This window comes from Trachurus japonicus, chromosome 8 (assembly GCF_045865225.1).
Source record: "Trachurus japonicus isolate A0001 chromosome 8, Traja_1.0".
Taxonomy (NCBI): domain Eukaryota; kingdom Metazoa; phylum Chordata; class Actinopteri; order Carangiformes; family Carangidae; genus Trachurus; species Trachurus japonicus.
Genome location: NC_140914.1, coordinates 8,757,442 through 8,781,098, shown reverse-complemented (window position 1 = coordinate 8,781,098; position 23,657 = coordinate 8,757,442). Strand labels below are relative to the sequence as shown.

General features: G+C 41.1%; 1 protein-coding gene and 1 non-coding gene across 3 annotated transcripts in view; both read left to right on the top strand.

Annotated features, from left to right (window-relative positions):
- The first annotated feature begins 7,294 nt into the window (after positions 1 to 7,294).
- kcnh6a (potassium voltage-gated channel, subfamily H (eag-related), member 6a) overlaps positions 7,295 to 23,657 on the top strand; it is a 38,262-nt gene continuing 21,899 nt past the window's right edge. Inside the window, exons 1-6 of one of the 2 annotated variants that reach the window (XM_085783623.1) lie at positions 7,295 to 7,984; positions 12,905 to 13,135; positions 15,194 to 15,343; positions 15,539 to 15,642; positions 16,813 to 17,122; positions 18,864 to 19,066. In XM_085783623.1, the coding sequence (XP_085639749.1) occupies positions 7,909 to 7,984; positions 12,905 to 13,135; positions 15,194 to 15,343; positions 15,539 to 15,642; positions 16,813 to 17,122; positions 18,864 to 19,066 (1,074 nt within the window). In that variant the 5' untranslated portion in view covers positions 7,295 to 7,908. Of the gene's footprint in view, positions 7,985 to 10,646; positions 10,790 to 12,904; positions 13,136 to 15,193; positions 15,344 to 15,538; positions 15,643 to 16,812; positions 17,123 to 18,863; positions 19,067 to 23,657 lie in introns of those variants that run through there. The other variant, XM_085783624.1, reaches the window with a different exon arrangement.
- trnac-gca (transfer RNA cysteine (anticodon GCA)) lies at positions 15,088 to 15,159 on the top strand. Its single transcript has one exon. It is a non-coding gene; the product is annotated as a tRNA-Cys (tRNA).

Sequence of the window (23,657 nt, the reverse complement as noted above, 5' to 3'; positions counted from 1 at the left end):
CCTCCCATCGTCTCTGCAACTTCCACCACACATCCCACCACCCCACCCCCCCACCCCTCTATTCTCCTGTTGCCTCTAACAACACACAACCAGCTCTTGTTGTGTCTTTTGTTTGGTCTTTGTTGCAGCGTTTCCCAGAGGACAGCCTTCCTCTCTATAACATTAGTTCTGACCGATGCTGCAGCCTGTGACATCATGTTAACTTAACAACAATAAAACATTGTGTTTGTTACAACTGGAGGCTCCTGTCGTGTTCACACACACACACACACACACACACACAGTATGTCAGTGTTTATATATGCTGACAGTCACCTGCGGGGTAAATCCGAGCGCTGACAGACACTGTTCATCATCGTAACTGATTGCTCCTGCCCATTAGGCGCTGACGAGCAGATGGGTTCACTTCCTGTAATGTCACGGCTCATTATGAGTCTGTTACTGTACAGGACAGAAATAGATGCAAATAAACACCTGCACTTGATTGTCACACACACCTGACCTCGAGTTTACAAGCAGCTTATTTCCTATAATGTCACAGAACAGGAGAAAGAAAAAAAAAAAGTTTAATGCATCATAAACTAAGAATTTAAAGGGATAGTTCACCCAAAATTCAAATTTCACTCATTATCTACTCACCCTCATGTCGACTAAGGGCTGAGAAATTGTTCCTCCGGTCAGTGCAAATCACGCGAGATTTGCACTGACACAGGAAGAGCAGTGAACTGAGACACTGGGAGCTTCCGCTGCAAACAAGCTTAAAATATAGACTTATTTAATTTTTTTTGGAACAAGTTCTCATGTCGGGGCTTATTCTCACAGCCCTTAGTCGACATGAGGGTGAGTAGACAATGAGTGAAATTTGAATTTTGGGTGAACTATCCCTTTAAGTGATTTCCCACCACTGCAGTTCAACAAGAGGGAATTTAAACTTAAAATACTTGATTTAATGAACTCAAATTGAGGGAAAACATCAACCAGATTATGAGGAACGACTGCAGCAGTTAATGTAATGTATGTGAGATGCAAAAACACGTCCTACATTTTCTGCTGTTTCCCCCCCTCTGCTATAATCACACATATAATCACACACACATAATCACCTCCTTTTTAAGGGCTGTTCGAGTCCCCGCGCCGTCTCAGGTCGACGGGGTGATTGCGATCGCAGAGATTTGTCCCAATTAGGAGAAAAAAAAGCTTGAACAAACCCACTGTGGCTGTGTCATCATCTGCAGTCCAGAGTGGTGACTGTTCATCATGAGCCATTTTCTGGTTAAATGGTGGAAAATTAAGATTAAAGACACAGATGGAAAATGACTCAGGCGGAGAATATTATTCAAACTGAATAGACTACATCATAATAATGACGATAATAATGAACTTTATTTAGAGCCTGAGAGCCACAGACTTATAAAAGGCTCATTGCAAACACATACAGTAAGCAGCATGTTTTAAGCTCAGAGCTCTAACTGTGAGATCATCAGCGCCTTCTGCATTTTTATCCATTACTGGCTCGTTTCAGACGCAGTTATAGTAAATGGAGCCTCTGTGACTTTACAAACCCTCCCAGTTTGGTCAAAAAGGAGAAGTCACACAAATGCATCAAAGCAGCCAAAGTAAACATGTGTGTAAATGAAACAACAACAGGCTGTGGTTGTGTTTCTCTGCTCTGTGCTCTCCTCCGCTGTGTTTGTGGTTTGCCCCCAGTTTGTTTCTCTATGTAGTGGTAATTTATTCGTCCATTCAACAGAACATAGATACAATTTGGATTTTTTTAAAGGCCTAACAGCTTATTTTTGCCTACCGTATTTACAAGAAGGAAAGTTGCAGAAACGGAACAAGATTATGAGATGGCACAGTTTTAAACAATGTAAACTAAACTGAAAACAATAAACAATATTAAAGAGTAACTATGCAAGATTTCTACCTTAACTATGCTACAGTACATTTTTACCTTAATTAAACAGCTTTGGAGTAATTGTGACGTTAAATCAATGACTTGTAACTTATTTCGAGGGAGAATGGAGGCTCTCTACCTTCCACCTAGCGTCTCTTGGCCGAAAAACAACCTTAGATCAGAGCCACCGACCCGGTGTCCCAGCTCTCATCTCGGCCACACAGCGACACAAACGCGCCCTGTAACCCGTAATGTGTTGTTTATGACAGATTAGACTACACAAATATACATGTTGTAACATTGTATATGATCTATAACATTATCCACCATTCCATGGATTGATTTCTCACCAGCTTTGTTGAAAACAAATGCACATGGCCGGGAGGAGGGTTAGCAAAACAGCAGGAAAAAACTACCGTACTTGCATAGTTCTTCTTTAATCTAAGCAAAAATCTTAAATTTATACTAATAATTAGCTTAGTTTATCCTAATATTTTATATTTATTGTATGTTTTTAATTCTTTATCAAGGTTATTCCATAAGTTTACTGTGTGTCTGTCTGTGATTTTGTGTGTATTACGTTCAGGTGCACCTGCCACCAACAAGACTGCAGTTTATTTATGAAACTGGCTCTTCCCTCCTCTCTGTATACCAGACGGTCAGCTTTTCTACTTATCTTATGTTGTTTTGTTTACTTCCTGTTTACCCGTCCCTCAGGTCCATTGGTGTCTGTCTGTCCTGTCCTGTTCCCCCCCAGGTCTCTGGTTGGTCCTGGTGCAGTCACCTGTCCTGTCCCCTGTTCGGTCTCCAAATCCTGAGCCAAACAGCCAAACCACCAGGATCTAAAAATAACAACCTGTCTCTGCTGTGTTTGAATTCTTCACCTTGGTCCAAAAGCTTAATTCAAACCTGGCAACATGTGGCACGAGTCGATAAATATTTAAAACTAATCTGGATTTATATCCAAATTATCAGGAAGAACATTGTTTCTCTGTGGTTTATTTGTGAAAGAAAATCACGCCTCTGTATAAACACGTTCTCCTCTTGTTTTCCTTTGGAGTGATACGTCTATGTATGTGTGTGTGTGTGTGTGTGTCTATAGCCTGGCTCTTATCAGGGGAATGGAGGTTCTCAGGTCTGCACTGAAGGTGACCCTGAGCCGAAGGAATTCTAGACAGATAAAACTCTCTGACGTCCGGTTTGGAAACACTTTCCCCCGTCCAGTCCTGCTCCACACTCCACTACACGGCCGGGAAAAAGGTGAAAGGTGACGGAGACGGTCGGTGCGACGAGGTGACCACCAGCACATGCAGCTGTCATGTAAACTCTGTAGAAATGATGAACACACACACACATACGTATATAAAAAATGGGAAAGGAGCTTGTTAGAAAACGCTCTTTGCTCTTTGTTGAAAATCCTCTGGACTGAGTGAAAAGACTCTTTGTTATGATTTGGATTCAGGTTCCTGTCACTGAGACGTTCCTGTTCCCTCCATAATAAACTCTGCTGCTGCTGCTGCTGCTGCTGCAGATGATCTCAGCGCAGTAGAAATCACACAACCAACACCAGCGCTGCACAATGTGTTATGGGCTACTAACTGAAAAACATGCACAGTCTTGCATCAGGGACTGATTAATGACAATTTATCATTCATCACATGTAATGTTCATGCAAAAATGTCAAACATGTAGTTGTGGATTTGCTTCTTTCTATTTAAATGGATGTAAATGAGTTTGTTTCTTACTGTTTTTTGGATTTATTAAAGCAGAAGTAAGTAATATATTTGTGTTAATATAAGTCTTAAATAGTTATATCTTCCGACAGCAATCACTTACATAGAGTGTTTGGACCGAAACACGGGTCTCTCAGTCCCTCTGCTCTGCTCTGAGCCGAGGAGAAAACATTTATCGTATCCTACAGTTTTTATCCAATGAGGAGAGAGAACGGCATGCAGGGCTGTGTGTGCAGCCAAGGGACGCCGTGAATGTGGTGACGTAGGGACGACGACTGTTATGGTGCGTTCAAGGAAACTCGTAACTCGTGTTTTTCCGACCTGTGAAGTCGTACCAGTTCGATCTGGTACGAGTTCACGGGTCGGAAGTTACGAGTGGCCGTTATAGTGACTTTCACAGGTAAAACAGGTCGGAAAAACACGAGTGGGTTGCCTGGTACGCTACAAAATCGTAAGTTGTGACTTGAAGCTGTAATTTACGGTTTCAAAAGCCTGCCTGGAACGCAGCATTAGCCAAAACGACCGGATCGCTTACTTCTGCTTTAAGTAATTAAAGGAGAGAGAAAAAAAACAATGATAAAGATATGGATTAGATATAGATCATAAGATAGTACTTATGACATTTTGGTGAAGTGAAGTGAAGTTGTTGAAGTATGAGAAAGATTTGTGCCCTTTATCCCACTGAAATTTGGATTGTTGTTGTTATTAGGCCCGACTGATACTGGTGTTGATAATCAATTAATTGGACAATATTCCTCATACATACTTTGCAATGACCCCTCAAATCTGGTTCAAACATTTGTGACAAATCTGTTTAGGAGACTCAACATGTTACTGTTGAACAATAAATATAACTTTTATTATTCAAATTGGCCTCAGTGCAGGAAACTGTAGAATAAAAAGCAAAAGAATAAGTTGAAAAAAAGTTGAAAAGCCTCTAATGAATTATGCAACACCTATAGAAATGAAACAGTTTGTCGTTCACCTGCAGAGTTTAAAGGCACAAAAAAAAACTCTTCACATGGTTGTTATCCACCAAAATAGACTGATACTGAGACGGACTCGGATCAGTCCAGTTATCATATACGTAGAATAATAATCACCAAACTCATCACATGTTCCCTCCTCCGTCTACATTCCTGTCTTACTTGGCTCAAACACCAAAGGGTCACGGGAAGGCATGTGTGCTCCTTGGTTAATTTTAGCCCTCATTTCATCGCGGCCACCGAGACAAAACGCAGACCAACCAACCAACCACCTCGGACCGTGAGGAGGCCACCGTCCCTCTGAACTCCAGACACGTTCATCCCTCTGCACGGGCCGAGCCGCTGTGTGTCTGTCAGGGAACATGTGCTCAAAGCAAAAGACTTTTCTCTGGACAAAGTGGAGCGGTGATGAGTCTAAACCTGCCAGCTCAGCAGGTCAGCATTGAGACTCTGTAAAGATCAGATATCCGGAGGAACATAAATGACTGAACGTCTCCTTCTGCAGATCTGCACCAAACTATAAAAAATATATCAACATCCAAACTTTATTTCCTGGTAATTTGACCAAAATGATACCAAATTCCTGGATTTGATTCCTTAACTCGAGACTCATGTCCCCTCACTCCAACAAGTTTTGGCACAAATCAGCTCTGTTCTTTTTGGGTAAAGCTGCAGACAAGTAAAGAAACAAACAAAGCAATGGAAATGGATGAAAACATAATAGTAGCTGCAGGTTATAATACTAAACACAGACTATATCATGAAATATTTTAGACTGACACAAAGAAATAAATGCAGGTATCATGAATGGACCCGGTGCAGGTAGGGCTGAGATATCACACTAATAATACATTTAAACAAATGAATCATGATAATAAAACATACAAAGAGACCAAATTAGCATTATAAGAGGAGGTCAATTACTATTTTTCTTCTTAAATCCTCACAACGACCAACACCATATTGGTGCGGAGTTATTGTTTAATATTTAAATAACTATTTTCACAAGTCAAGACTAATCAGTGGTGTTTTGTAAAGTGCAATGTTATTAATCTACATTTTATTGCAGATTATACATTTCTAATTCTAACTGCTCATTAAAAACAGTAAATATTTCACAGTAATTAAGTCACTGGAGGACGTGAGGAGCTGTAACTGCTCAGTTGGTCAATGAGACTCTTCAGCTGTTGTCAGGAGCCACTTGCAGCCTCTCCTCTCCACGTGACCTTTAAGTAGCTGCACAGATGAGAGTAGACGATACCTGCTGTGTGTTATACGTTTCTGTAAATGCAGTTATTTGTGACACTCGTTGCTCCGATCCCGTCAGGTTACTGCAGCAGGTCTGACAGTGCTGCAATAAAATCTACACAGTGAATTCCCAGTTTCTGTCGTGCTGTACATGTAAACACCAGAGCTCCTCACCAGACTTTATAACTGTGACTTATTTCACTTTTTCATTTTGCATTCTGCTTCAGTGGCAAAAAGAAAAAGAATCACACTGCATCCCTCTCAGTGGCACTGAAACATACAAACACACACACACACACACACACACACACGACAAGAGTGTCATTTCAGAGCTTATCATGACTATAGTGTGATGGGCCGGCAGTCACAGAGAAAGAGGATGCTGCTATTTTGAGCGCAGAGACTTGTGATGTCGAATAAGCAGAGTAGAGCGATGAGGGTCTGCACTCTGTCAGTGTCAGACCGCCGTCAAGCCCAACACACTGCAGCAGAAAAACTGCTTCAGGGGGCGGATTCCAAAATAAAACACGAAAGAAATGAACTCAATCAGGTAGTGGCGACCATAAATTCTTATTTTATCATCATTTAATGTTTTTTTTTTTCTTAGGATACTACAATATTCAGTCCTAAAATGTCTTTTACCTTACAATACTTAATAATTCTAAGTTATTTGTTGTGTTGTTATATAACAATAAGGTTTTCGTCATCATCATCATCATCATCATTATTATTATCATCAATATTATTAACGTTATTAGATGTTAGAAGTAGTGGTATTGTATTTGACTCTAATTTACTTAAACCATTTTTTTTAATACATGAAGATATAGAAAATTCCAGTAGCTACTATGAAAAGAAAAACATGTTTTATGATATAAATTATTAAATTGAATCTGCAATAAAGATTAAGCAACTGGTTAATTAACAGATTAGTGGTTAAATACCACTATCAGAAGTAATTAACAATCCATTATCATCAGATATTAATCTGATGATAATGGATTGCGTTTCAAACATGAGCATTTCCTCTTTTATTCTGTTTTAAACTGAATATTATACTAGTTAATCAATAAACTGATATTAGTTCATTGATTGATGGACTAACTGAAACCATCATAGGCCTAATTGTTGGTTGCAGCCATGGTAACATCTGTTTTATTGGCTCTATGTGATTCAGGGGCACATAACGTTTCATATCAAATAAATACTAGCTACAGAGCTGTAAGGTACCAATTTTGGAGGAGGTTACCATGGTTACATGAGGATGCACTCACTCTGGAAACAAGCCTGGATTTAGTAAAAATAAAGAATAAAATAAAAACTCCATCTGCATGTTGTTGTTGTTTTCGGAAGGGTAAATGATTAAAAAAAAAGAGAGAAACTTTTATTTTGAAAGACTAATTAAACCTCACTTCCACGCGCCGCTGCTCACTCAGGCTGACTTGCCGCCGCCGACAGCCGCTCTTGTGGAGCCGGGGGGCGGTGAAGAGGGAGTGGATCCAGGGGGGGATTCTTCTCCGACATCCTTATCGTGCAGTGTCCAAACTTGAGGATAGAAAGCTGCGATGATAAAACACACTGAGGGTCTGGTCTGCTTTCTGCTGCTGCTGCTGTGGGTCACAACTTGTTTCCCCCGTGGACAGGTTCTTCTCCCGGAGCTCACATCGTGGGAACTATCTTCTTCTACACAATGTTTTTTCTTTGTAAATGTCAAATGATGTTGCTCGAAGCTTTCGCAGCATGTTAGTCCACTTTTTCTCTTTTTCTTTTTGATATTATCAGCGCGCAACATCCTGCATCTGCCATCGCCCTGGCAACCAGAGCTCCTTTTCACCCCCTCTCCCTCCATCCGCGGCAGCCTCAGTCACAGAGGAGCCAAAGAGGAAAACCCTGCTCTGCTTCTTTTTCTTTCTTTCTTTCTTTTTTTTTAACGCTCATTATTTTTTTTTCTCACCTTTTAAAACCAGTTTTTGTTTATTTTTATTCATCTATTCGTAAATAGTAAGGTTCATGTGTCGGAGAAGTCGTTTCTCTCAGCACCAAAATGCCTGTGAGACGCGGTCATGTTGCGCTCCAGAACACCTACCTGGACACTATCATCAGGAAATTCGACGAGCAAAGTAAGTGCACATGATGAAATTAATGAAGTTAAGTCTTTTTGATCCAAGGAAACTGTTTATTTGTTAAATTAACTGCTCAATATTTGCATATTCTCACTTTTAAATAGCCTTAATAGGTTATTTTTGATCATGTTGGATGATGTAAATGCTTTAAATTCACATCATAAATGTGCAAAAGAGAGAATGCAAAATGACTCTAGTGTAGTTTTTGTGTTTGGAACAGGGAGTATTGATGTTTTCAGTCTCTTAATAAGGTCATCAGGAGGAATAATGAGCCTCTGTCTGGCAGAGGGGGATTCTTTTGTAATAGAGCTTTGTTGTTGCCTGTATGCTGCAGGACTGGATGCTCTTATATACATGAACGGGTTTAAAGGCCATTAGTTTGATAGGAGAGTGTGATTTTATTTGTGCATGTTTGTCAATATGTAGTTTTGCTGTTTCGGGCTCTGTGAGTGAGTGAGGCTGTCTGAGCAGGTGGCAGGACTGACATGACAGACATTGAACGACCTTATCTAATTTGTATCAGTGCCGCTGACGGAGCCCTCCGCTGCTCCTTTTATGTTTGAGAGGATATTGCACCTGCATGTTGTGTGTTTTGTCAGTGAGTGCTCACCTGATGCCTTACATTATGTTCCATTAGCCCTCCGCCTGCAACGACTCTCTCTGTCACACACAAAAAGACAGACTCCCACCCCTCTCCTCTGGCCTGAACCCTCTAAAGGCCTCTCTCCTTTTGTGTGTGTGTTTGTTTGTGCATCAGTCAAGTCTGCTCAATACAATTCATAGATTAAAGAAGCTCCACAACAACTGGAGAGTGATCAATACATAGTCTGCTGCTCCACACAGTCTATACAGTCCTCTCTGTCTGTCTCTCTCGCCTCTTTCAACACATTTCCCCTCTTCCGGCTCACTTTATCTCACTGTGGATCATTCACGGTGACGACCTGATGTGTCCGACAGAAGAAAAAAATAAAATAAATCACACAGTCCTGATCAAACATGGAGAAAAGTGTCAGTCTGAACCGATCTGGGGGCCAGAGCTTGAAAAATGTGGCGCTCCTTGGAGAAAAGATCTATTATGTAATGCCTCTACTGTATGTCCCCAAATGTGTGCATGCATGTGTGTGTATGTGTGTGCACGCGTGGCCACGTGCACGGCCAGGTGAGTGCACGTGTCCACAGTGGTGCTGCTTAGCAACGGTGTGACGATCAGTGTGTGTTTTTTTTTTTTTTTTTTGCTGTGAGCCCCAGATAATGACTTTGGACAGGATGTGCTTTCCACCAGAGGAGCTTCACCCATTTACTTTAAAGAGAGGGACGGAGAGAGAAGAGTCTCCCCCCTCCTCACCCTCTCACCCTCTCTGTCTCCCCCCTCTGTGTTGGGGGCAGCAAACAGGGGAGAGCTGTTTAACCCAGTTCCACCACAGGATAATAAAAGGGCCAGTCACAGGCTGCAGAGGTTATGTATGTACTTTTCATTTACCTCATTGAACTCCTCCATTAGCAGCCTTCGAACAAAACTGTCCTAATTCACTTTCATGGCGGACGGGCGGCGTGTGTGTTTTTGGCATAGCGAGGCTGTTGACACTGCCACGTACATTACACTCATCAATAACAGGAAGTGTATGGTATATAAGCCATGGGATTGTTATTGTTATTAAGGATTTTTTTTTTTTTTTTCCCGAGTGCAACTGAGTGTAACTCTGAGATACTCATCATCATCGGAGGTTTTTAACAGTCCAGGAATAACCGATACTGTTGTGGCTGACATATTGTCCGGACTGACCTCCTATAGTGAGGGTCATCTGCTGATGGGTAAACAACAATGCATTCAGGAGCCAACCCCAGTTCAAAAATACATTTCTATGCAAAGTTTGTGCAATCTGAAGAAGTAATGATGCACTGTATGTGTGAGCTGACCAAATAAACTCCATGTAAACGCTGCATTAATTGGCTGATTAAAATGGAAACACAAGAATAAGACACATAAAAACTACATAATATAACAAAAATGTAAAAATGTATGTAGTATTCAAGGATAATACACAATCAACCTGAATAATAATAAATAATTCATAACCATACAATGTACATATCATTCATAACTCCAGCATTTATTATATATTTCCATGGCACTACTTCATTGTCTATTTGCACTATGTGTGACTGTACAGTACAATCTGGCCAGTGGCCACTTTACTTTATTTATCTTATTTTATTGAACTATTTTTTGTATTATTCTTATTCTTATTATTCTTAACTTATTGTTCAGTTGTTGTTGTAGTACTTTTATGTGAACGTCAGAGAGCTATGCAAACCGGAGTCATGCATCATACTTGGCCAATAATTCCTCCTCTGATTCTGATAAATAGTAATAACCCATAAATCCTTTTTGCAATTGTGTATGACTCCACAGTACACCAGTTTAAAAAAAAGAAAAGAAAAAGAAAAGTCAGCTATACTCTCAGTGGGTAAATCCTGACAGACGTCAACCACCTGTGAATTCCCACAGGTTGGGAGGGAGCACGCGTGACGCCACACAAGCTCTTATATTATGCTGAAGTGCCCACCTGCTCCTCCTCGGCCTCCGGGGAGAAATTGTGACGCTAATGGCATTAGCGCCATGGAAAGGTGGACTTCATTAGTTCCACTTGAGCTGATTGTGGAGTGCAGAGGAGGAGGAAGTGCTGTTCATTAAGATGGTAGACCTCATCAGAGACAAAGACGTGCAGGAGACGAACATCCTCTGCTTTACTGTATTTGATTTGATTTGACTTGACGGTGCCATCATTAAGATAAGATAAGGTAAGATTAGATAAGATAACATAACATAACATAACATAACATAACATAACATAAATCGTACTGTTGTACTTCTAATACTTCTAATACTTCTATTTATTGTGAGTAGCTGGATTTAATCTGAAACTTTATTAATCCTTGTACCACACAAAGCCAAACAACAGTAAAGCTACAGGTGCATCTCAATAAATTAGAATATCATGGAAAAGTTTATTTATGTCAGTAATTCAATTCAAAAAGTGAAACTAATACTATAGCCTAGGCCTACAGTATATACCCATTAGCCTACACACAGAATGAAACATTTCATGTCTTTATTTAATTTCTAATGATGCTTCACATTTAATGAAGACCTAAAATTACTGTAAGTAGGCCTATCTCAAAAATGTGAATAAGAGTAAGACCAATTAACTAAGCATTTTTAATATGGAAAAGTTGGCCTTCTGAATCTATATGCACTCAATACTTAGTTGGGGCGATTTGACTTGAAATACTGGAAATCGACTTTTCCATGCTCTTCTAATTTATTGAGATGCACCTGTACGTGGTCAGACTTATTAACATTTGTTCTATGATGTAAAATATGATTGCACCATGTTAGTAAATCATTAAATAGAGGAGCTTGTGAAGTTTGGAGAGCTACAACGTACCAATATAAACCACACTGTTAAAGCAGAAGTAAGCGATCTACCAGTCGTTTGGCCATCAGCCGACGGAGTTAGCAGCCCCCGCCCTCGTCATGGATCTATTGGTCCTCGTCCCTACGTCACCACATTCACGCGCATCCCTTGGCTGCACACACAGCCCTTCATGCCGTTCTCTCTCCTCATTGGATAAAGGTTGTAGGATACAAGGAAAGTTTTCTCCTCGGCTTACAGCAGAGCAGAGTGACTGACAGACCCGCGTTTCAGACCAAACACTAAGTGATTGCAGTCGGAAGATATAACTATTTAAGACTTATATTAACACAAACATTCTGCTTACTTCTGCTTTAATTTCACGGTGCTACTTGTGTTTTTTGCTACACAGCTAACGTTAGCATTACAAATTTAGCATCAAACTTTATTCTTTTATTCACAAAGATCTGCCTCCATTAGTGGAAAACATTGCACATTTTAACTTTTACTAGTTTCTGTTGTCCATTTTATCTTCAGTTCAGCATGAGGAGGTGTAGATATGAGAACAAAGTGATGGGTGAAGCTTTAACACCAGCTCCTGACAAAACACTGCTTTCATTGTCAGTGAAAACACAAGATTAGCATCATTAGAGCTAAGCTAACTGGTGAGTTAGCCACAGGCAGCATAGCTAAAGCTAAATGTATTTACTCTGCAAAGCAAAAATTCTTATTAGACTTATCATCATTATTTGATCATTATTTTAAAAATCCAGTACTGTAGGCTATTATAAACACTGCTCTTGCAAACCATCACCTTTTAATAATGAAAACTGACATTTCGTTCCTATGGACCTTCATCAAAAGTCTTAGCCTACAAACAATTCATTGTGGAATAAAAAAAAAGAAATAGATAGAAAAGAAAATAGACAATGCTCCACCCATTCAATGTGCACAGGTGTGATGTAGAAGTATGACACTATGAAATAACTAGTGTCCGTAAGCAAGAGATATGCATTAGCCTACTAAACTCTATGACAGACACAGTGCAAAAAATATTAGACACTTTTTTTTACCCCCATATTATACAAACATTTCACTCAGGGAATGAAAACATCGGCTTATTAGCTGTCACACGTCATTCGCTGTTGTCTAATGATCTAATCAAGATACCTTATTAGTTTTCATTATTAAAAGGTGGTGGTTTACAAGAGCAGTGTTGCGGGATTTTCTTTTTCTTTTTCTCAAGATGTGAGTGATGCTTTCCTACGCACCTGTATCTAACCTTTCGGATGTGCAAATAGGCCTATTAAATGTTAAAAAATGTTCTGCTTTGACAGAAGATTATGTTTGTTTTCTTAATGTCCAAGAAACTGGTTTTAACAAATTAGTTTCTGATGCTTTTTTATAACTTCTTACCACAGTCACTGCACATATCTAGACTTGTATTCCCTGCTTTTTTAAATGACATTATCACACTAAACTTGTGGGGTTTTTTTTTCAGATCGCAAGTTTCTCATTGCCAACGCCCAGATGAAGAGCTGCGGCATCATCTACTGCAACGAGGGCTTCTGCCAGATGTTCGGCTTCACCCGGGCGGAGATCATGACGCAGCCCTGCACCTGCCAGTTCCTGGTGGGACCCGGCACCATGAAGAGCGCCCTGGCCCAGCTGGCCCAGGCGCTGCTCGGCTCCGAGGAGCGCAAGGTGGAGATCCTGTACTACGCCAAGGAAGGTAAAAAAAAAACAATGTGGGGGAAATAAAATGCTTAAAGGGATAGTTCACCCAAAATTCAAATTTCACTCATTATCTACTCACCCTCATGTCGACTAAGGGCTGGGAGAAGTTTCAGAGTCCTCCGTGCCTTCTCTGAGTTACGGGGGGGTCCGCGCAGCACTGCACTGCCATATGACGGTTGTGAATGGTGCTCACTTTTCTTCGTCCAAAAAGACACACCAAAAAACATCCAAATACCTCCATACTGCTCGTCTGTAATGTCCCTCTTGTATTGAAGCCCCGACATGAGAAACTGTTCCGCCGGTCAGTGCAAATCACGCGAGATTTGCACTGACACAGGAAGAGCAGTGAACTGAGACACTGGGAGCTTCAGCTGCAAACAAGCTTAAAATATAGACTTATTTAATTTTTTTCGGAACAATTCAATACAAGAGGGACATTTCAGACGAGCAGTATGGAGGTATTTGGATGTTTTTTGGTGTGTCTTTTTGGACGAAGAAAAGTCAGCCCCATTCACAACCATCATATGGACAAATACTGCACAACCATCATATGGACTAATACCTCCCCCCCCGTAACTCCAAGAAGGCACGGAGGACTCTGAAACTTCTCCCAGCCCTTAGTCGACATGAGGGTGAGTAGATAATGACTGAAATTTGAATTTTGGGTGAACTATCCCTCTAAAATGCAACAATCAGTGTTGAAGAAAGTAATCTCAGCCTGTCTTCTTGTGTGGCAGACATTCATAGGCCCATTTTTTTTTTTTTTTAGTCTTTTTGGAAAACCACTACAGTCGCTCCGCAGTCTTGAAAATCAGTCTTCTTGTCAAATCAGGGTTTTGTAATCAGACTTTAAAACCCATCGTGTGTTTTTCTTGGCACTGAGTCGCCTCCCCGGTGAGACCGAGGCATCGTCTTTGTAATCTGGTCTTCAAACCCTGGTTCTCTTTACTCCCATTCACCCCATTGGTTTGTAATCTAAATCTAAATCCCTTCTCCAAACCTCATTGTGCTTTTTTTTTTTTTAAATCTACAATATTTACTTTAAGTGCAAAAGCTCTGATTTTGAAGAGATATGAGCTACAGTAACAAAGGAGAAAACAAGCAAGTGTAGAGAAAACACAAAAAGACATAACAGAGCACAGACGTTTTGATCCGCAATCATACGCTGCATGGCATTTATAACCGAGTGCTTCGTGTTGACTCTCACCAGTCGCAGCAGCGTCTTCTCGATTCTTTGATCTGGTGAAACAAACACGCTGCTGCTGTTGGGCTCAGGACGGTGACGTTTAGTAACACCCATCATAAACCCAAACACATACAATACACACTGTCACACACACACACACACACACACACACACACACACACACACACACACACACACACGTGTCTTTTGTTACTTTGGCCGTTTGGGCATGAGGAGTGCAGTCTAGAGAGCTGTTGTTGTCATGGAAATGTGATCAGCACGCCAGCTCAAATCCACTAAGCATCTATTTGTTTTGTCTCCTGCTTCCCACTGCGCTGCGCTCCCAATCTGAACAGGCACAGAAACATTTCTGAACCAGTGGAAACAAACGACGACTCCGACTCACAGCAGAATAACTCTCTGACAGGCTGTTTTTCTTTTTTCTTTTTTACTCCTCACCTCCACCACCACACTATATTTCCTGTCAGACAGCGTGTGTGTGTGTGTGTGTGTGTTTGTCTGTTCTGCCCTGTCCCCCCGTATCTATTTTTAGACCACACTGATTGCAGTGTGAAGTTAGACCTGACGGAAGTGTTGCTCGTTTAACCTTTTTTAGCTTTTAGTGTCCCTGCTTTTCATCCTCCATTTCTCTCTCTTTCTCTCTTTCTTTCTTTCCCTCATGTTGTTTTTTCCCCCTGTAAAACCGTGACCTCATAAAGAAAAAAAGACAGATTGGATGGCCTGGGCCGTGTTTGTACATCGGGGGTATAGCTCAGTGGTAGAGCATTTGACTGCAGATCAAGAGGTCCCCGGTTCAAATCCGAGTGCCCCCTTCTTCTAACCTTTTATCTCTCTGTTTGTCCACAGGGACGTGCAGGCCTTGCCTCGTGGACGTCGTCCCCGTCAAAAACGAGGAGGGCAACGTCATCATGTTCATCCTCGACTTCCAGGAGTTAATTGATCCTACGCTGAAGAAATCCGGCCTCAGGCAGCGAGTCACCCAAGGATGGATTTACTGTAAAGACATCTACATTAATTCCACTGATTGATCCGTGTCACGTGACGTCACTCTGGTTGTTTTCATTACTACAGTAACTAAAACAGATGCACCATGCACTGTGTGATGCTGTTGAAACACATTGGGTTTTAGTCCTAAACAAAGACATTTAAACATGATTTGTTGTAAGTAAGTAAGTGAGTTTTTCTCCTCAGGTCAGAATCGCAGGCTGAAGATGAGGCTGCCCGTGCTGCGCTCCATGCGACGAGCTTCACTCTCCAAAGATCAGTTTGAAGGAGTCGTGGTGGACTACCTGCAGGTGAGGTGGTGCACACACACACAGTTTCATGCATACTATGGCTCTAGCGATCTGCTCTGCCTCTACACTGACACTTAAAGGGATAGTTCAACATTTTGTTAAATAGGACCATTGCCATAATCCCTATAGTCATAGCAGTAGGTTCGTTACCTTTATTTGTCGGTGCAAGCTATTTTTAGAACGGTGGAGCAGAGCCATGAGCTGCTCAGAGCTACGCTACGGAGGCTCATGGGATTTCTTGGTTTCCCTCATCAAACTCATCAAATACACAATCCAACAACTCCAAAACGCTCTGGTGGACAAGTTGTGACCTGCACATTCACCACGCTATGAGATAATAACACAACGTTACCAGACAGAGTTGTTTTAGAGGTAAATTCATGCGAAACCGCTGATGCGCGTTCCCGTCAGGGGGTGAGGGAAACCAAGAAACCAGCCTCTGTAGCGTAGCTCTGAGCAGCTCGCAGTTCTGCTCCGCCGTTCTAAAAATAGCTTGCACCGACAATTAAAGGTAACGAACCTACTGCTAAGACTATAGCGATTATGGCAATGGGCCAATTTGCCAAAATGTTGAACTATCCCTTTAACTGCATATATGAAGAGCACTAAACAGTAAAACACCCGTCAACCACATTATTCAGTGACAACAAACTCTTTTGATTCAGGCTTCAACTACACACAGAGTGAATTGTTTGACCGCCCGTCGTTGAGTTCATGTTGCTGCTCTCAGTCTCTTCCTTCACTTCTGTTTGGACGTCTCTTGTGAGAAACTGTTTCCTAAAAACATCCATACCTGACAACGGAACCAAACTGGGCCAAACCCGGCCCCTGACTTACATGTTGACATGAATTTGGCAGGGATGAGACATTCTTCTCTGCTGTGAATATAAATTTCTGAAATTCAAGATTCAAGATTCAAGATTGTCTTTATTGATGTTGTATCACAGAAATATACAACAAAATTTATGAGTGCTTCTCCTGTAAGGTGCTTATAAAAGAAAAACATACAAATAAAACATTCAAATACTGCAGCAGCTGTTCACACATTATGCACATGTTATGAATGCTGTGCAGCCGTAAACATCTGTTCTAAATGAATAAAATACAAGAAACAAGGTATTTTATCTTATTGCATTTGATTTTATTTTTGCATTTTAATTTCTTCGACAGCCCAACAGCGAGGACGTTCCTCTGAAAGAGTTTCGCATCCCGTCCAAGGAGAGCTGCATGCAGTCTGAGACCGAGGCTCTGATCGAGCAGGACCTGGACCCGCCCTCTCCCGCGGCCCAGTCGTCCACCAAGCGCCGCTCCCTGCTGACGGACCGGCTCGACCCCGGGATCCCCTTCCCCCGCGTGACTTTACCTCGGAGCTGCTCCCGGGACAGCGTGCGCAGCCTCCGACGAGCCTCGTCTCTGGACGACCTCGACGGCATGAGGGCGGAGTGGAACAGCCGACCCGGAGACGCCCGAACCAACAGCAGTGAGTGTAGAAGGGACATTAGGTCTCATTTATATTATGTATTTGTCTCTCCAAGAAGCTAAAAGATATTGATAATCCACATTTTCATTCATTTACACCATTTTATCCACATGTTTTGGTTTCGTTGATGATGTAAATTCATGTGTACATCTTAAATAATTAAAAATAGGCCAAATGTAGGAGATGAAATGTGACAGAGAAATGACTCATCATACTATCAACTCAATACATTTTCAAAACAGAGCTCTGATCTGAGATATATTGTTTGTTTATTAAGATTAATAATGATCACATTATTAAACAACTTGAGAAGCATTACAAATGGACACTAACATTAACAACTGGGTTTAAGGGAAATGTCTTCATTTTTCTGACGGAAATTTAATTTAGTTTAGTTTAGTTTATTTTTCTGCACCATAAAAAATAAGGACAATTACAAAAACAGAAATGAAACAAGAATAGGAAGTGCGGGAGAGGTTAAAAACCCTATATACAGTAGGCTTATGAAAAACACCTCCCCAAACAAATATGCATTATACAAGAGAGAAAGTAACAACAAACAACAACAAAACAGCACTCTTTTTGTTGCATTTACAACAAAAAGAGTCAAAATAAAATTATGGGTGTGTATTAATGTGAAATAATTGTGTTTGAGTGGGTGAGCATGTATAGAAGAAATCAGAATTTTGTTCATCACTGTTTTGCTTGCAAACAAAATATATCTGAAACTGATCAGAGTCCAGTTTTAATCATAAAATCAAAAAATTGTCATTTATTATAGGGTCTTTTGTGGGTTAATTAACTAAACCCACTTAATTACATCAGATGAAGCATTAGTGTTTTCTTATGGTTACATGCAGTTGAGTTTAACAAACTCCTGCTCACCAGTGAAAACAAGTATTTCCCAGGGTCATGGTGTGTAATATCTGTTGTAGGAATTAAAACCTGTTAAATAAAAACCAACAACAACTATATAAAAAAAAGAAAAAGCTAGTGACAGATTGTCTCCACCTCGACAATAACGACGTCCCACTGGAAGAATCTAAAGTGTTTGTTTGTGTCGGACGGAGACGAAGCTCAGATCTTCTCTCTGACATTCATAACACACGGAGCTGCAGCGTGAACACGTGCAGCCGCCTCATGGTTGTTCCAGCGGAGATGAACTGATCAATCCCTCTGTCAGTGTGTGTGTGTGTGTGATTGTGTAGGTGTGTGTGTGTGTGTGTGTGCGTATGTGTGTGTGTGTTTGTGTTAAAATTGCTCATCACTGCACATCTGTCCTCCTCCTCTCTCCGTCTCCCTGGGGAAATATTTTGTGAGGAGGAAACTATATATTTTTTTATATACGTATACATGTAGAGGACACAGTTTCCACCCTGTATCTCTCACCCTGTCTGTCGCATCCTCTTTCATTTTCACCATATTTGAATGTCCATCTGTGTCTCTGAGGCAAAACGCAATCTGTCCCACCGAGGCCAAGAACAAGCGACTGAGAAAGAAGAAAAACAGTTTTTATTTGTTTTAAAGTCTGGTTATGCTCATTATGTCCTTCAAGTCTGCTCTTTATGAGCTGCACCGGCGGGAACGTTTTAAAAAATGTCATGTCATGTTTACTTTTCAGATATTAGGATTTATTTTTACCACATATAGTCTAATTCCCCCTCCTGATCTCTAAAGTTATGAGTTGGTAACCGTTGGTAACTCTCTCTCTCTCTCTCTCTCTCTCTGTGTGTTGTTGCAGACTTGAAGCCCAGCGCTCTGAACTCCACGTCGGACTCGGATCTGATGAGACTCAGAACCATCGGCCGAATCCCTCAGGTCACGCTCACCTTCAGCTCGGATCGGATGAGACCTCCTTCGCCCACGGAGATCGAAATCATCGCGCCGAGCAAGATAAAAGACCGCACGCAGAACGTCACAGAGAAGGTCACTCAGGTCACACAGGTAGGACGAATCCATCGCTATTTTAGCGGGAAAAACGATGACGATGGATCTTTATTTTTTGCTGCTACATTTAGTTTTCCTTTAGCGCTGATTACTGAAAGGGTTTTCTTTTGAAAAAGTCTCCTGAATTGCTTTTATGTTTGAAAACACTTCACCTGTTTGATTAAATAGGACCATCGCTCAGTGTTTTTCTCTTTTGCGTAACGTTAACATCGGATGTGAAAAAGTTATTTTAAGACAGATTAAAGTCCACAATACTCATTTTTTTTAACATTGGAAAAAAACTGAAAAAATGTACATGTGATGAGATGATTTTACTTCTTTAAGTCAGATAGAAAGGTATTCATTGGCCTGTCCATCGCTGCTCTGGTCTCGTGGTTGTTTTCTCAAAGAACTGAGCTCAGATCTCAGCTATAGGTTTGTCCTCATGTGTTGATTCTTCCAATATTTTGCCATTTAAAGGAGCGGATTATACCTTTTAGCCCTTGGTACATCATTAGTTTTAGCATTAACAGCTATTGACTAAGAAAAGCTGCAAGTTCAGCATCAGACTTGACTCCTGAGGGGTAAAGAACCACTCCTCTTCTGTTTCAATTGCTGCTCTTTTTTTCAGCTAACCAGTTAGTTCTGCCTTCATAACACATTGTGACATAATGATGGTTGCACCAGTCTTAGCTCTTGTTTCAAGGTTCAAGGTTTCTTTTTTAGTCCTACCAGACGGTAAATTTGTTGTGCAGACGGGAACTCAGCAATCCCAATATAAAAAGACATCAGACATCATGGCAGACAATCACACAATAGAAGAACAATACAACGACAGCAACCCTATGTCACGTAAAAGGCCACGCCCCCTCGCCGGTGAAAACAAAGGGGAAGTCCTCGGTGTGTTCCATAGGTGCGAATACAAAAAACCACAATGCCAAAGAGTTGTTGTGTGGTATATTGTTCGTTGAACAACTTAAAAGAACCTAACATAAGATTTTCCCTACTCCACTTAAGAGAGTGGGACAGGAAAAGAAGAGATTTATGGCTTCAGGCCTTATGAAGAATGGACAAAAATGGCAAGCTGTGGGACCCGGCTAGTCCATATAGCCTATGTGCTTGTGTGGTAAACCATTCAGGGGGGGCGACCGCCATTCCGAAGGTCTGCTATTCCGAAATTTTCCGAAGGTCCGTTCTAAAATTGTACATAATGTGTGGGCTAATATACAAGGGAAAAAAAATTGCACATGTTACAGGCTTCGATCCTTGGCCGCCCGCATCTGAGGTAACTGTTCTAACCACTGCACTACGACAGCCGTTGATCGACATGTATCAGCATTATATACCTCACCTCCCGCCGCTGAGTGGGGTCATTCTCCGGTAGGATTTATGGACATACATTCCCTAAATCTTTAATTTTTTCAGTAAAATGACATGATATAGCTGTCTGCCTGACAAACATTAGCCATTGCAGGAAATCAAGACAGACTATGGCGGGATTTGTATTTACCGCCAGTCAAAGCCAGCAGTTTGTTTTCACCGGAATGGGGCCGTGGCCTCACTTGCTACTGTCATCTATCCCAAAAAATAAATATAGTCATAGAAAAGTGCTTTAACATCTCCCTGGATCTAACTAAAGTTCGATATGAACAACGTCACCTTGTGGCCTTACTATTCAGCATTACAATTGCTGTGGGTACGAAACTACTTCCGTACCGTTTTGTCCTACCACAAAACGACAGTCACAGTTTGTATATTCTCGTATTTTCTGCTTCGGCCCGTCTCATCACTTTCTTACTGAGACTCACTGTAGTTTCCATCCTGCCCTGATGACGTATTATAACCTCTTGTCTTCACCACAAGTAGCTCCTTTTTAGGATGATTCTCTACTGAATGGATGTTTTACAGTGTGGGCCTCTGAGCGTGCACACACCACCTTCCCACCGCCGTCATCCCGGTCGCTGCGTTCAGGTTCGGGGGCGTGACATCACATCAGTTACGTGGCTGTAACCGGTGTTTGCTTCAGGCTCGTACACCGAAGAAGCTAAAAGACGTCGTGTGCGGTCGCAGGGTGAGAGTGTGAGAGAATAGTCTCACCTCAGGTGTGACATCCACGGCACCGGCAACAGAACACACCCGTCAGCCACCTGTCATCGCACCACGCCGCCTCTGTGTACATGTGTGTCGCACTCGCACAACACACACAACAATGAAGAAGAACTGCAGTGGAAAAATACTGCAGTGAAAATAGAGTTTCTGACCTGAGTAATTAGATTATTAACAGTAAAATGTTCTGAGATATTGACACAGTGAGAGAGATTTATTCTGAGTTTTATTATTATCTGTGTCTCTGCATAATGAGAAAATTCTTTAATGACATTCAAACCTTTATTTATTCAGGGAATCCAGTTGAGAGCAAGTTCTCTTTTTCAATGACACCCTGATTACAATATTAAAAAAACTGAACAAAACATTAATGATGGCTTTTTGGAAATTTTCGTTTTTCACGATTTTACATATTTCAGAATCAGAATTTAGCTTTTATCGCCAAATATTCATGGCACTTACAATACATTTCCAGGTGGTGTATTTGTGAAGAACAAGCAGAAAGCACAAAGTACAAATACAAAATACTTTAACAACTAAATAAAACAAAAGAATAAACTATACTAAACAACATATAAAAGACGAACTATGCAAGTCCGGTTGCTTTTCACTGATTTGCTAACCCTCCTCTCGGCCATGTGCATTTGTTTACGACGAAGCCGGCGATAAAGCAATCATTAGAGCGGTACATAATGTTAGTTAGTTAGTTAGTTAGTTAGTTTTACCATGTATATTTGTGTAGTTTTATCCGTCATAAACAAGAGATTACAGGTTGCGGGGTGCGTTTGTGTGGCGGTGCCACAGAAACGAGAGCTGGGACACCGGGTCGCTTTATTCATTTATTTAACCATCACAATTACTCCTAAGCTGTTTAATTAAGGTAAAAATGTTGCATAGTTCCTCTTCTGCTGTGCAGTTGGACACACAGTGCGATGTTCAAGCATCCAGGGAAACTGTCCAGTTGTGTTACTGGAGGGGAGGGGTTGGGGGTCTCTGGTTTTGTTTATGAGTTGTTCAGCAGCAGTGGAGAGAAAAAACAGTTTTAGCAGCGTGACGGAGGTTTTGGTCCCTGATGGAGAGTTTGAGTCCAGGGTGGGACAGATCAGCCACAGTCTCCTCCCTTTTCCTGATGAGAAGGCCGATCGCAGCTGCTCACCTTCTCTCATTCGTTCATTTATTTATTTACAAATCATTTTAAAATCCAAAATCTAATTTAATTTCATAATATACAGCAGACATGATGGAGGGGGCCCAGAACATTAAAAACAACAATACAATATATTAGGTAAGGTAATTTCTTAAGTACAAAGAGTATAAAGTTGTCTCGGTTGTATGTAAAATTGTAAAAGGTCATAAAAACATGTGATATTCTGTAATAACTCAGTTCATTGTTTGTTTGTGTGTTTGTTTGGTGGAGGTTGGAGCTGCAGTCAATCACTGTGGGGCTTCCTCAGTGCATCACATTAACCCAGTTTTATCTGTGGGGTTTCCACAACGGCCAGACGACTGTGTGTCCTGTGTGTGTTTTTGGGTCAGTTCGTCTCTTTGTTTGTTTGTCAGTGTGACTCTCAGAGTATTCCCTAAAAAAATCTGATTTAAAGTAATAGTCTGATTTGAATTGACCTCAAATAATTATTCCTTAAATGCTCATCCTCCAAAATGCGTGTTTTTTTAAATTCTATTTTGATGAACACACTGACACATCTGTTTATTATGAATGGAAATCTTATCCCTTATTCCTCATGAGACGGTTGTACAACTGATGAGTCCTCGTGTGGTATCGACAGCCGGCCGTGACTCAGAGTGGAAGTCGAACAGGAGGCTTCCTCAAACTTATTTCTCGTTATCTCCACTCTGCTGACGTCACAGATTTGGATAAAAAGAAAGTGGACGTTTCTCTGTGTTTGTGTTGCAGCCGAGTGTTTGACTAACAGCTATCTGACTGCCTGTCTCTGTGGACAAGACCACACACGCTCGTCCTTGTCATGAAAACAGTTCAGTGTTGAGTCTTTAAACCTTTTTTTTTCTAAATGAAAACATGAGATGTTTTGACTGGTTGTTTGACTTCCAGAGGAGATCCACTTGTTTCAAGGGCTTTTAAGTGTTGGAAATTCATGGAGAAGTGTGTTCAATCTGACAGCTGCTGCAGATACTATTTGTTTTTAATTCAGTGTGATGTATCGTGGAGAGATTTAGGGAAGAAGGGTTCCTTAATTTTTTTTTGTAAAAACAGCAATGAAGCTGTAAAAACGGTCACAATTAATTGAAATTCAAACAGCAATAGAAGCTTTTGTGGGGAAAAAAGTGATAAAGTGTGATTTAAAGCATTAACAGATTAAGCAGACCTTATCTCAGCAGGTGGAGAGTTCAGCAGCTCAGACTGCAAACGCTCGATAGCTCTTATTAACTGAAGGTGAACTGGGAAGAAGCAGAAGAAGACTTCCTTCCTCCTGATCTGAGAGGGCGACAGGGCTCAACAGGGACTTTACAAGTTATTAAAAAC